The sequence below is a fragment of the Arvicanthis niloticus genome, chromosome 17 (genome assembly GCF_011762505.2).
Source record: "Arvicanthis niloticus isolate mArvNil1 chromosome 17, mArvNil1.pat.X, whole genome shotgun sequence".
Taxonomy (NCBI): domain Eukaryota; kingdom Metazoa; phylum Chordata; class Mammalia; order Rodentia; family Muridae; genus Arvicanthis; species Arvicanthis niloticus.
In genome coordinates, this window is record NC_047674.1 from 17,693,379 (window position 1) to 17,706,294 (window position 12,916).

Genomic DNA, 12,916 nt, shown 5'->3' on the forward strand with positions numbered 1-12,916 from the left:
CTCACCTGTATCTATACCTCCAAATTCCACTTCCTATTCCAAGGTTTTCTTTGAAGACTACCTAGCTCCTGAAACATCCCAAGGGTCTACTAATAGTAAAGTCCTATTTACAACCTAACTAGGAGGGACTGAAGTTTCAGCTATATAGAGAAACACAGCACAAAACATAGGACACAAATCAAGGCCTACCACATTTTCAGTATGTGAGTCCAGCATGGGGGAGATACAGTGGCTCACGCTGAAACTGCAAAGGGGCCACCTGTGAGATCCCACCAAGTCTGGCAGGCTGTGTTACCAAGGGTAGACTCTTACAGTGACTGAGTCCAACACTTCTTCAACACTGCGTTACAATGCAATTTTAAGTATATTCAAGAATAATCACAGGAATATACAACAATGGTGTTTTTAAGGTGTATGAGCCATTCAAACAAATATAGTTAACACTAGAGAAGATCTGTAAAGACTTGCTATCTATCTAGCAAAGGTGATGAAGGGCTTTCAGACTGTCCCAGGTGTCCTTCTGTTCCTTTGGGACAGTGGCATTTTGGTGTGAACTTAAATATATAATACTAGAAGAAGGAAGGCAACTATCTGCTATAGGCATCCAATGATCCTAAGCAAATGTGCAAGTGCAGGTGAGACAGCTCCATCACCTTAGGAAGTAAAGCTCTTATCCCTACTCTTGCAGGTTTTAACCCTGTTCTCATGAATTTTGATCCAAAGATATGAGGAAAACAACATTTGCTTCCATTTACTGCTAATGGTACCCATCCAGTCATTCATCTCCTGGAAACAGTTCCATGAGGTTAAGTAAAAGCAGTCACATTAGTGACCACTGGCCTCAGGAAAACCCACTTTAGTGTTCACTCTCACAAACACATACCATCCCCTCTGCTGGGGACCTTGGCTGGGACACTATTTTCTGACCGACTCTCATCTTCAGCCTTTTCCATTTGTTCAGCTTTGGGTTCATCTTTCCTCTCAAACTGTGCTGCTTCTTGAGGCTGATTATCTGAAGTGGTACCTGGAGTAGCAGATGACAATGATGTCTGGGGTACTTCCTCACTAGTTTCTGGAACACAAAGTAATCATAAATGAATTCAGGAAAGTTTTTGTTTAAGGGTGTACAGGAAGACTAAAATGGCTCTCACCAGACCCTGCTCTGTCTGTTTTCTCCCCCTCTCTCCGGTTTGTCTTATCCGGTTCTTTGGCCTCTTCGTTATGGCTGCTATCAGAGTCAGAGCGCTCCTCTCCCTCCTCCACAGGCCTGAAGTCCATTTCCTGCTCTTCAGGAATAGGTTCTTTCTGCACTTTCTGTAGCAAGAAAATAAAAGCAAAGTTTATTGGCATATTTGGCTTTGGTGTGAGGTCAGTGCCTATCAGGGTATTTAAAACAGATTTCTTACTTTTAGAGAAAGGAATGCTCCAGATGAGTCAAATGTGCCCATTTCTTCTTCAGCATCCTCTAAACACCATTCCGGTAAGCTATCCCTGTCGTCATCTATGCTCCCACTGCCAGAGCGCACCCTTCGGTAACCCCGCTCATCATCTCGATCTCGAAAATCAAACTCAAACCTCCGGCGGCGTTCCATGTGTTCCCGCCAGCCTGTAGAACGAGGGCCATCTGAGTTGAGGAGGAAGACAAAATCCTTAGGAAAGGTTTATGACAGTATTGGAAAAAGAAAATCATAGAAAAAAAATAAAGAAGATGGCTATCAGCTGTAATGGTCAATCTCCTGAAGAGAGAACAGGGAGCTAAGCTGAAAGCTCAGAGCACTCACTGTGACTAAATGACGACAGTATTTACCTTCACAGTATTGTGGCATTTACAAAGTTGAGCTTTACAAGATAAATTTGGAACAAAGCACCCTGAAAGGATACTTGGAAAAATTAGGCAATCTATGGGCACCGATTAATTACTTGTGTGGCCTACCCCTAGCCAAGTGTACTTCCTGGCTATCTTTCAACATTGAAGTTTATGCCTTCTCTTTGGGAAGTAGTAAAGCAGTTCCTTTCTTCCCACAAAAACATCACTCTATGAACTGTATCAGCTCCCTGTACTAACTCATAATGTCAAACTTACTGTGCCTAATTATGAGTGCTGAGTTTTCACTTATAAATCTGATCAACAAAAAAAATTCACCAGAGTATATCACGGATAGAGTATGACGTAAGAGATTTTATATGGCAAATCTCTTAACTTCTGAAAACAAAAGTAGCTGTCCCAGTGGCAAAGCAGGGTGTTCAATTGTATATCCACTGCTGTTTTCCCACAGGATAAGTTTCCTCCCCTTCCACCTTCCTCAGCTCTTGCTTCTTCCTGACATCCCCAGGGGCATTCCTAAGTCCACCCCAGCATACTATTTACCGAATCTACTTTCCAATAGAAAACAACTGCCTGCTCATTTTTCAGAAGTGCTCTTCTGAAAAGAAGAGTTCTTGCTACATCTGTCCAACCCACATCTAAAAGAGTCATAAAAAGAAAAATGGTTTTTAACCTATATGAGTTTTCTAGTTTTGACTCTCACTCTGTTAAAAGATTTAAAAAAAAAAAAAAGAGGCCAAAGTAAAATGCTCTTATTACTGAGGTCAAATTTGCTAAAACTATCAATCTAAAAAATATTGTGCAAAACATTAAGACACCAAATACAGACAAAAACTTATGTTCAAAAAAAGAGCCTCTGATACATAAAATATTTACTACCTGCTGAGAACCCACAATTTTACATACACGTTGTTTAAATGTAAGCCTAGAACCATTACTCAAAAGGAGTCTTCATGATCAAATGTTGGATTCCACAGCTATCATTTCTAAACAGTCTAAGTATGAACACAGATAGGAATCTATCCTTCTAGGCACTCAGCTCCTGTTTCCCTCTTACTGAGTTTCCTAAGTTCATCTCCCAGAGTGGAGGATTCCCTGTTCTCTGAGCCCTATCTCTAGCTAGATCCAGCTGTGAGCCCTGCTTTAATAAAACTACCTCCCATAAGTTGTCTCAGCAAGAGTTAGTAACTTTGCTCAGGAAACTCAATGTAGCAAGTAAGGCAGACAACTCATCAAGGCTAAGCACAGCTTTATGGGCTTTACATCTAGAATAAAGTAAGGATTTTTCATTGCATAATTCAGTCTAAAATATTGAATTTAAAAATTTTATTCCAATTCTAATAAAAGATTTCTATAACCTAAAAGGTAGAAGTTAACCTATCACACTTAAGTAATCAGACAAAACATGTCAGGCTTAAATGCAAAATGTATTCTTTAAAAAAAGAAAGAAAGAAAGAGAGAGAGAGAGGGAGAGGGAGAGGGAAAAGGAGAGAGGGAGAGGGGGAGAGGGGGAGGAGAAGGGGAGGGGGAGAGAGGGGAAGAGAGGGGGAGGGGGAGAGAGAGGGAGAAGGGGAAAGGGGGAGAGGGGGAGGGGGGAAGAGGGGGAGAAAGGAGAGAGAGGGAGAGAAGGGGAGCGGGGGAGAGGGGGGAGAGAGGGGGAGAGGGGGAGAGAGGGGAGAGAGGGGAAGAGAGGGAGAGAGAGGGGGAGAGAGGGGGAGAGGGAGAAAAGAAAGAAAAACAGTACAGCTTTTTTTTTTCTAGATCTGTTTTATCTTTATCCCCTAAAACATCTTTTTAAACTACAGGGATAAGGGTGGGAGCAACAATGGACTGTGAAGCTGACAGCAAAACTAATATGAAAGACAAAAATGAAGGAGAAAGATTTAGAAAAGATGAGGAAAACACCATGGGAAATTTTAAGCTGTTGGGAGTACAAGAGCAGAAGACAACACTAAAAACTGACCTAACCCCTTTAACAGAATCAACCACACACACATGGGGCCAGAAGCACTTGTCACCTTCCAAAACATTCACCTTGTTTGTTTTTAACTAGCTGGAATTTCTCTTCTCCTTCAGCCCAGATTCTGTCCATTCTTCACAGAATGCTTGTTGGGAACATAAGTCTACAACCCTTCTCCTTACAGGCAAGCTCAGCACAAAATGCCTTAATGCCTTGAGAATTATGACATGTAGTTGCCTAGGATACAGACTAAGAAGAACTGCCTAGATCCTATGATATAAACAATGCCCACTCATGACAAAAAAAAAAAAAAACCTGCCTAAGATGTAACTCTGAAGAACTGATATAATCATCAGGTTTTTATCTAAAAGTTAATTTCATAATGCCTCTATCTACATACCACTTGATAACAAACTAAAAGCTTGCTACTGTATGTCAACTAAGTTAGAGGTTTTGCTAACAACTTGACTCTAAAAAAAGGAAAATACTTACATTGATATATAGTACTCATAACCACCCACAACCAAGGTAAGCTTCTCTGACATATAGCTACTATTATTATGCTTCATAGGGCAGACACTCGCACATTCTCTCTGTGTGTGACCCCACAGTTCAAGCTCCAGACATCTGAACATCATGAGGATGAAAGCAGCAGGTCAGAAGAAAAGGGCTTCACAAAGCATCAGTGTCTTCAATTATTGGCATAGCTAATGCCCAAGAATGGTTTGAAACATTATGAGTCCAAAACAACTTAGAAATTTACTAATCATTACTATTCTTGTTCTCTTTTCTAAGGTCAAGAGGACAAAAGAATAAACTTGTGATTATTTCTGACCTGAGTTTAAAGTTTATTCTTCAAATAAACCCTCCCTCAAAAAAATAAAAAAAAATCTCATTTTAAGTCAGGAAAAATAGAATAATCCTTTCTTGTTCAGGAAAAATATCCATAAAGACAACACATGTAATTATACATTTATAAGTTTATTTCTTTAATGCCCTATTAAGTTTTAAAGAATGCTACAGATAGATTAAAAGATTAAGAGGTAGACAAACGGAATGAAATCTTCCCTCATGTTTGCAGGTGCTTCCTATTACACCGTACTATTTGCCCCAGGAAAATAGAAAAGTGATTTCAATCAACTGGGTAGATGTGTTGGGGAACTGTTCTGTTGAAATGTTTTTGTAGTAACAAGACTGGGCTATAACAGCATAAATGATTTATTTTTTAAAAACTATTTTCCTTTTCCAGTAAATCCTAAACATTTTAGCAAGCTCTCCTTTCAGCTCCTTTGTGCTTCATACAACACAACTCTTACCAGGGCTGTGAGGCCGCCACCTCTCTCCATCCCTTCTTGATCCAGCTAATCGCCAACCTCCATCTTCATCTTCTCCATTTTGTTCCTCTCTAAAGATTCGCCAGTTTTCACTTTCTGACCGTATAAATTCATGCTTTCTCCCCACAGATGTTGGTCCACTTTCCTCAAAATTTGGTCTCCCTATAAACAAGATAAGAAAATATGGTAAGTTAACACAACTCTTACCAGTGAAGATTTTGAAAAGCACGCAATACTTCAAATCAAACTCATGCCCTATTTGTTCCTTTCAGTGTTCAAAAAGTAATAATAGACTGTATATATACAAATATTACACATTTCTTATAGCTGAATGGTCAAAGATTGGGTAATTATTTTTTAAACAAAATTAGTATGAACAATTTTAAAAGGCATACAATGAAGAACTACACAGATGGCTCACAGGTTAGAACACTTGCTGCTCTCACAGAGAATCCTAGTTCTGCTCCCAGACCCTCTTCTGATCTCTGAGGGCACCAGGCATGCATGTGGTGCACATACATACATGTAAGCAAAACAGGAATACAAATAAACCCTTTACCCCAAAATTCATATAATTAATATTCAACTAGCCTTCCTTCTACATAAGTCTAAGATACTTAGTCCCCAAAACTAAGAACCATCATTAGTTTCTTATAAAATCTTCCAAAAACTGCCCAAGCATACACTTGATCATGTACATGTAACTGCTACTCACATATACCCTAAAGATGTTACAGAATATTGTTTTAAACTACTGCTATTTTCAGACAATGGTGCATCTTGTCAATCTTCCCCTATCAGTATATCTTTTTTTTAAGATTTATTTTTTTAATTTATGCGTATGAGTACATTATCATTGCTCTCTTCAGACATACCAGAAGAGGGCACCAGACCCCATTACAGATGGTTGTGAGCCACCATGTGGTTGCTGGGAATTGAACTCAGGACCTTTGGAAGAGCAGTCGGTGCTCTTAACTGCTGAGCCATCTCTCCAGCCCAGTATATACCTTTTTTAAATGACTTTTTTAATTATATGACTACCTTAACTTATTTAACCAGCTAGCATGAATGACTCTCCCAAATCATGGTATATATACTTTTCAATCAACTGTTTAGTTTTTTTTTAAAAAATTGGAAATTCAAAAGTAAAAGCTGTGCATTGTAAAGTTGCACTTACTCAGCAATATAGGACTATGACAAATTGAATTTTAGACAGAATTCAAAGCTACATTGTCTAAAAATGTCTTAAGAGCTATATAACTGGTTTGATTGAAAAATTATAGGCAAAGTAAACTAAACTGGCACTTTAAATTAAGATAATTCTCAATTATGCAAAAATTATTTTATACTGTATGTGCTAACATATAACTCCTAACATCTTAGCAAATCTCACATTAGTTAATAATGAAGAACACTGATATTCTCAGTCTGCAACAGTTACAGTTACATATTCTCTTGGTGACAAATCATTTCAATTAAACCATAATAAAAGTTTTAAAGAAAAAAAAAGAATCTAATGAAGAAATCCTTGTTTCTAGTTATCTTATATTACATTTTATACATACTAAGATTTAGCATGATGTTTGTCCACCCAGTTTTTAGAGTGTTAGGTGTTATTCTAACTAAATAATAAAATTCCTTAGGATCAGTGTGGCTAGATAGCTCAGTGGATAAAGGCACTTCTGATCAAACCTGACAGCCAGAGTTTGACTCCAAAAACTCAAATGGTGGAAAAGCAGAGAACTAACTGACTTCTACAAGTTGTCATCTGAATTCCACACACATGCAATCTACTACAAACACACATACACAAACATACATAGACAGATAGACAGACAGACAGACACACACACACACACACACACACGGGGGGGGGATGAAGGGAGGGGCAGGGGGTAGGGGGGAAGACAGAGACAGACAGACAGACTTACAATGTAATTTTAAAAAACTCTTAGAAAGACATCATCTGTTAGGAAAATCGCTCCTTTTGCTGTGGTCAACCGCTTCCAGGAGCCCACACCCCAGTAATCCCTAGCTGCTGATAGCCATGAAATACTTTTCTGTTAAAGGTGAGCTGAACTTACTGCTAAAAAATAGAATACAGCTGAACTAATAAGCCGTTACATTCTGAATCTAAAGTTGTTTCTGGTTTTTATTTTAGTTTGTGTTTTTGAAGACAGGGTCTCACTATGTAATACTGGGTGGTCTGGAAGTCACTATGCAGACCAAGCTAGCCAGCCTCTGCCTTTTTGAATAGAGATTAAAGCTATGTATCACCATGCCTAGATATGAATCTAAAATTTAAAAGGCCTCTGTCATCAAGGGGTCATTCTCTGAAGGAAGCCAGCTACCACATGGTACCTACGGTGAAGCTCACATTACAAAGCCGTGAGGCTCTTCATTTCCACAAATTTAAGATTGAAATCCCAATCCCAAAGGAACTTTAAAATGACCAAAGAGTAGGCAGACAATTTTACTGCTGTTCCATAAGACACTAGAGCCTAGCCATGTAGCCAATAAATGAAGTTATTTCTTGCCTACAGAAGCAGAGAAGTAAACATCCGTCATTCATTCAGGGCATGGTAGCACAAACCAGTCTATCATCCCAGCTTTTAGAAGGTGGATCAGGAGGTCACATAAGAGTCTGAAACCAGCCTGGCATAAGACTTTAATTCACAAGTCATTCACCTAAGTTCTGGGGTCATCTTATTACACAAAGATACAAAATATGACTGACTTACTCTTCCAATCTGAGAACATTGAGGCTCAATACATAATCTACAGGAATTGTCTAGAACCACATAAAATTATTAAAAGCATAGCAGAACTCAATTTTTTTTCTTTTTCTTTTTTCTTTTTTTTTCTTTTTTTTTTTTTTTTTTGGTTTTTCGAGACAGGGTTTCTCTGTGTAGCCTTGGCTGTCCTGGAACTCACTCTGTAGACCAGGCTGGCCTCAAACTCAGAAATCCGCCTGCCTCTGCCTCCCAAATGCTTCGATTAAAGGTGTGCGCCACCACTGCCCAGTTCAGAACTCAAATGTTAATCTCCTGCTCACTCAACTCAAAAAATTTACAGCACACTGAGTCAAAGTTACAAATTCAAGTATGTACACACTCTTTCCTTGCATTGTAAGAGCGCCCAGGCTCTCCTGCTTAGATTAAGAGAGGTCAATATTCTTTACAAAGCACTGTTTGCTATATGGCTTCATGAAAAGTCTAGCTACCCTTACAAAAAAAAACTTCAAAAGAAAAAAAACTTTTAATGTATCCAAATATGAAAACAATGAGGGATGAACTGGCCAGTCACAACTGCTATAGGGCTTTGAGAACACTGCTAATTGCCAATGGCTAAACTAACAGAGCCACTCATTTTATCATCTGCTTTTCTACACGGAGCCTTTGAGTAGTGAGCATGCCAAAGTAAGCAGTAGACCAATAATGGCAAAATGCAGAACACTTCAAACACCAATTAGAACTTTTCCTAATAGAATAAAATATTAGATCTACTTTATTAAAGAAAAATTAAATTCACTAAAGTACTAATAATTCTATAATCTTAAACTGAAGGTTGAAACAAGTCTGCCAAAAAGTTCAAGGCAACCTAAGCTATACTATACAGTGAGAAGAGAGTGGATTAAGAGAGCAAGTGGGGAGCACACAATATAGAGAGCATGTGAGACCACATGAGAAAGAAGGAGCAAGCAAGCAAGCAAGCAAGCATATGCGCACACACACACACATGATTAGTGTCTTTCCTTCCCCCACCCCCTCAGACCCTGGCTTCATTCACAGTTGGCCTCAACTAACCCTCTTACTTTTGCTTTGCAAATGGCTAGGTACAGGCCATAACCACACAGCAAGGGGAACACTGTCACTGAAATCTACATTTCAACTGCTTAAAGCACCAGTTTTTACTTCTGAAAGCAAATATTTCTCTGTAATTATGCATCTACTAGTAATGTCAGCAGATCAGTTTTATCCCGACATTTCTCATTTGAGAGTGGGTTCGACATGAAGCAGCCTGAATGTACATGGAAGAGTTCAAATAAATTTTAGCTACTAGGTGGCTATTACTACAAAACTATTTCTAAAACCTGCTATGTACTTTCTCACATATCAAACATTCATATGAACAACAATAGAAATGTTTCAATTATGAATTATCAGTAAACCAAGGAAACCCAGAATGACAACAGTCCCTACAATCCCACATCCAACCTTTAGGACCCAGACATTTTCAGGAGAAAAAAAGATGAAAAAGAATAAAGAATGTATAAACAGACTTCACTCTCTCCTGATCTCCTCTTCAAAAAAAAAAAAAAAAAAAAAAAAAAAAAAAAACAAAACAAAAACAAAAACACCTTGTAATTCAAGTTCAACATTCTTAGGTAAACACATGACAAATTTGTAATTCAGTGAGTTTTCATCAGCAATTGTATAAAATCAACACCTTAGTTTTAAAAAAACAACAACAAAAACAGCTCTCAAAGGCCTTCACATATAAAGACCTTCACATATGCCCTTCCATCAGGGCTTCCAAATCCACACATTCTCCTTATCTCTTAACTCTGCCCTTTTGAATTTTCTCTACAACTTTATTTGGGTAATGGGGTACAAAATCCATATGTGGAGGTCAAAGGACAACTTGGTAAAGTCACTCTCTCCTTCCATTGTCACTGGATTCTGGGGACCCCACTTGGGTCAGCAGGCTTGCACAGCAAGCACGGTCATCCACTGAGCTCTATCGATAGCCCTGATCACCATACAAACCGAATACGCGTTTACCTCTGAAAACAGCTTGTCCTCTTATACAGATGTACAAGATCTCACTCTCGGAGCAGCTGTGATGTACTGCTCTTAAGCTGCTTACGTTTAGGTTGTGTTTTGCTTTTTGCTAATACGAACTATACATTTACGAGCATTCTTATACACAAATTTGGGTGAGCAATTAAATGTTTCTTTAGGAATGCATAATATTTAGCTTTTGGGATTATTATCATATATTTTCCCAAAGAAATGGTATTTCTTTGTCATCTGACTGTCTTATTCAAACCTTGGGTACAAGTTAATATGACGCCTCTTCCGTAAACAAACGTAATTAGACACACAGGATTACAAAGACAAGCTAGAACACAACAGCAGCCCTCTGGGCCACAGACCAGAGATACACATGGAAATAAAGGAGCTGATACATTACAGTTGATACAATGCACTGATATACTTCACCTGATCGTCTTAATAACCACAGGAGATTAAGTTAAACCTCACCATCTCTATTGTTCCTGTGTGGAAAGGGATACCTGTGGGGTGGCTTCCCAAGATCACATAGCTGAGTCATGAGCCTGGGCCTGCAGCCTTCTAATACATCTCTACCACATTACTCTCAGTGGCTTACTCACAACTAAGCCCACTGGAAGCAGCCAGAAATTCTAGTAAGACTGAAATCGGAAGAGGAAAATCTAGGATGTAAGCCCGCCAAACTCCAGAAGGACTACAGACGGCACGACTGAGGGCAGCTTGTCAGCATCCATAGGCAGAACTAAGCTCACTTCAATACTTCCTGAGAAATCATTTTAAATATTATTAAGAAAAAAACTGGTTAGGACTTTTTAATAGAAAAGTTTTGTTCTAGAAATTAATTTAAGAAGAAAAATATGGCTTCAAACAAGTATCAAGATTGTATTTACAACTGCTACTAAAACTAAAAAAACTGACACTAAATGAAGAACTGCACTAATAGTTTGGAATCCTTTCTAATCTAATTACAGTGGTACCTGGTTGTATCAATTCGGGTAAGCAGTGGAAATATCAAAGAGGTTCACTTGTATAACCTAGTTTTAAAATAATTCTAGACGTGTCTTTTATTTTTCTGTTTGTTTTGTTTGGTTTTTGGGAGAGGGTTTCTCTGTGTATCCCAAGCTATCTTGGAACTCAAGAGATTACCTGCCTTTGCCTTCAGAATGCTGGGATTGAAGGCATGAGCCACTATGCCTGGTAGACTTGTGTATTCCTGATGAAACGTAGATGACACACATCAAAGTCACTCACAGGCAGTTTACAAGACGCTATCTTATATTCTTTTCGTGCCTAATAACTGCAGTGTTCTCTGATGGCCAGGGCCACAATGAGGGCCACCCATATGGGTCCTTCTCAGCACTCAAACTCAGACTCCTCTCTGTGATGTTTCAGCACTATGACAACTGAGTAAAAAAGCACTCTGGTTAACTTCTTTTTAAAACGTATTTTATACACAAGGTGATGTAAAAGTGAATCTAAATCTAACAGCTGAAAACAGTATATAGAGAGGAAGACTACAGAAGGTCAGAATTTTCTCTGAAAAAAATATCTCAAGCAACAGGAATATGCCCCCATCCCTAAGCCCTGATGCTTGATGTCTGCTGGTACACACCTAGAATATCTGGGGAAGGCAGTCACCAAGGAGGCTTAAACACACCAACCTGGAAAGAGAGACTAGGTAAGGCAGCTATTCCCAAGCTACAGTCAAGGGTGAGCTGAGGGTTGAGAGTTCCTAGACTGGAAGCAGGCTGTGAACAAGGATGTTTTGTTGTTCAGGACAAGCAGTCTAAGGATTACAGAATCTTAATGGGGTCTATGATCTTCAAAAGGTTAAAAAAAAAAATAAAGAAAAGAAACCAATTAAAATTTTTTTTGCTCAATACAGCAAATGGGACATTTTATCAGGAAACTCTATTACCTACAGAATAATTCTTACAAAGTCATTAAGGCATAGAAAACTGTTAAAATACATTTGTAGCATATTATGTACAGGTGACAGTATATATTTGTTTCTCCCTTAATGTATTAAGATAGACTAGGAGTCTTCTACAAATGAAATGAAAACTGAGTGCTGGCTTCTGCCTAGTCTGACTGGGTGGACTTCCTAAGGAGAAGGAGCGGTAAAAGGGCACCTGTGTGCGTGTTTGACCAGCAGCCAAAAATGGTGTTTATGGAAAACTTCAGATGGAGCTCAGAGGCACTCAGCCAACAAAATCTACAGCTGTGAAACTTGGAGCTTACAAGGACCCAATCTCCAAAAGCAAAAGTGGAATTATGGGACAGACTTTGAAGCTTGTTTATGTGCAAATTTTTGTAGCAAGTAACTTTATATTTTTCTATTAAATAGTGAAAGGGAATCCCATCCAAGTGTGGCCACTTACTTCCCCTCATTCTCAATAGTTACTTGTAAATACAATTCCAGAGTGGTGAAAATAGCAGTTGAAAGTCTACCCTTAGGAGTCTTCTAAACTTCTGCAGTCTAACCTCTGCTCAGCTGGTGAGCAGTCGTGAAAACACAGCCGCTTCTGGCTGGACAACTAGGGAAGCTGTAGCATGTAAGAAAGAATGTCTCTGAAAGAGGATCTCAAGCAATGGGCACACGTCCTTTTCCCCACAGCCCTTATGCTCACAGTGTATTGATAGCACACCCAGAAGCTGCCTGTCATTTCACAACACGAACTAGAAAGAGGCTAGGTATCTTTAACACAGTTGAGAATACTGGCAGCCAGTCAGGAAGACTTGATGGGAGAGTAGGCAAGACACTATAACAGCAACAAATCCTTTGTCATTTTAAAGAAAACTGTAGTGTATTTCTAGATTGTATACTGGATTTTATTTTAGCTAAAGTAATCCAGCATACTTTAGCTAAAATAGAAATCAATACCTTTAGGAACAGAGACTTGGATCTAATAAAAACTAATTTACTTGTACATGGCACCTGGCATGATCATTTCAATTTTTAATAAAAGGCAAATCGTCAATGGAACAGTAGCATTTATGT

At 38.8% G+C, this 12,916-nt stretch overlaps 1 protein-coding gene across 4 annotated transcripts in view; it reads right to left on the minus strand.

Moving 5' to 3' along the window:
* Nucleotides 1–12,916, minus strand: part of Gigyf2 (GRB10 interacting GYF protein 2) — a 125,061-nt gene that overhangs the window by 39,520 nt on the left and 72,625 nt on the right. For 2 of the 4 annotated variants that reach the window (XM_034521651.2, XM_076914858.1), the window contains 4 exons: nucleotides 5,102–5,281; nucleotides 1,407–1,624; nucleotides 1,152–1,314; nucleotides 884–1,072 (listed from right to left, as the gene is read on the minus strand). In XM_034521651.2, the coding sequence (XP_034377542.1) occupies nucleotides 884–1,072; nucleotides 1,152–1,314; nucleotides 1,407–1,624; nucleotides 5,102–5,281 (750 nt within the window). The remainder of the gene's footprint in view (nucleotides 1–883; nucleotides 1,073–1,151; nucleotides 1,315–1,406; nucleotides 1,625–5,101; nucleotides 5,282–12,916) is intronic. The other 2 variants (XM_034521652.2, XM_034521653.2) reach the window with 2 other exon arrangements.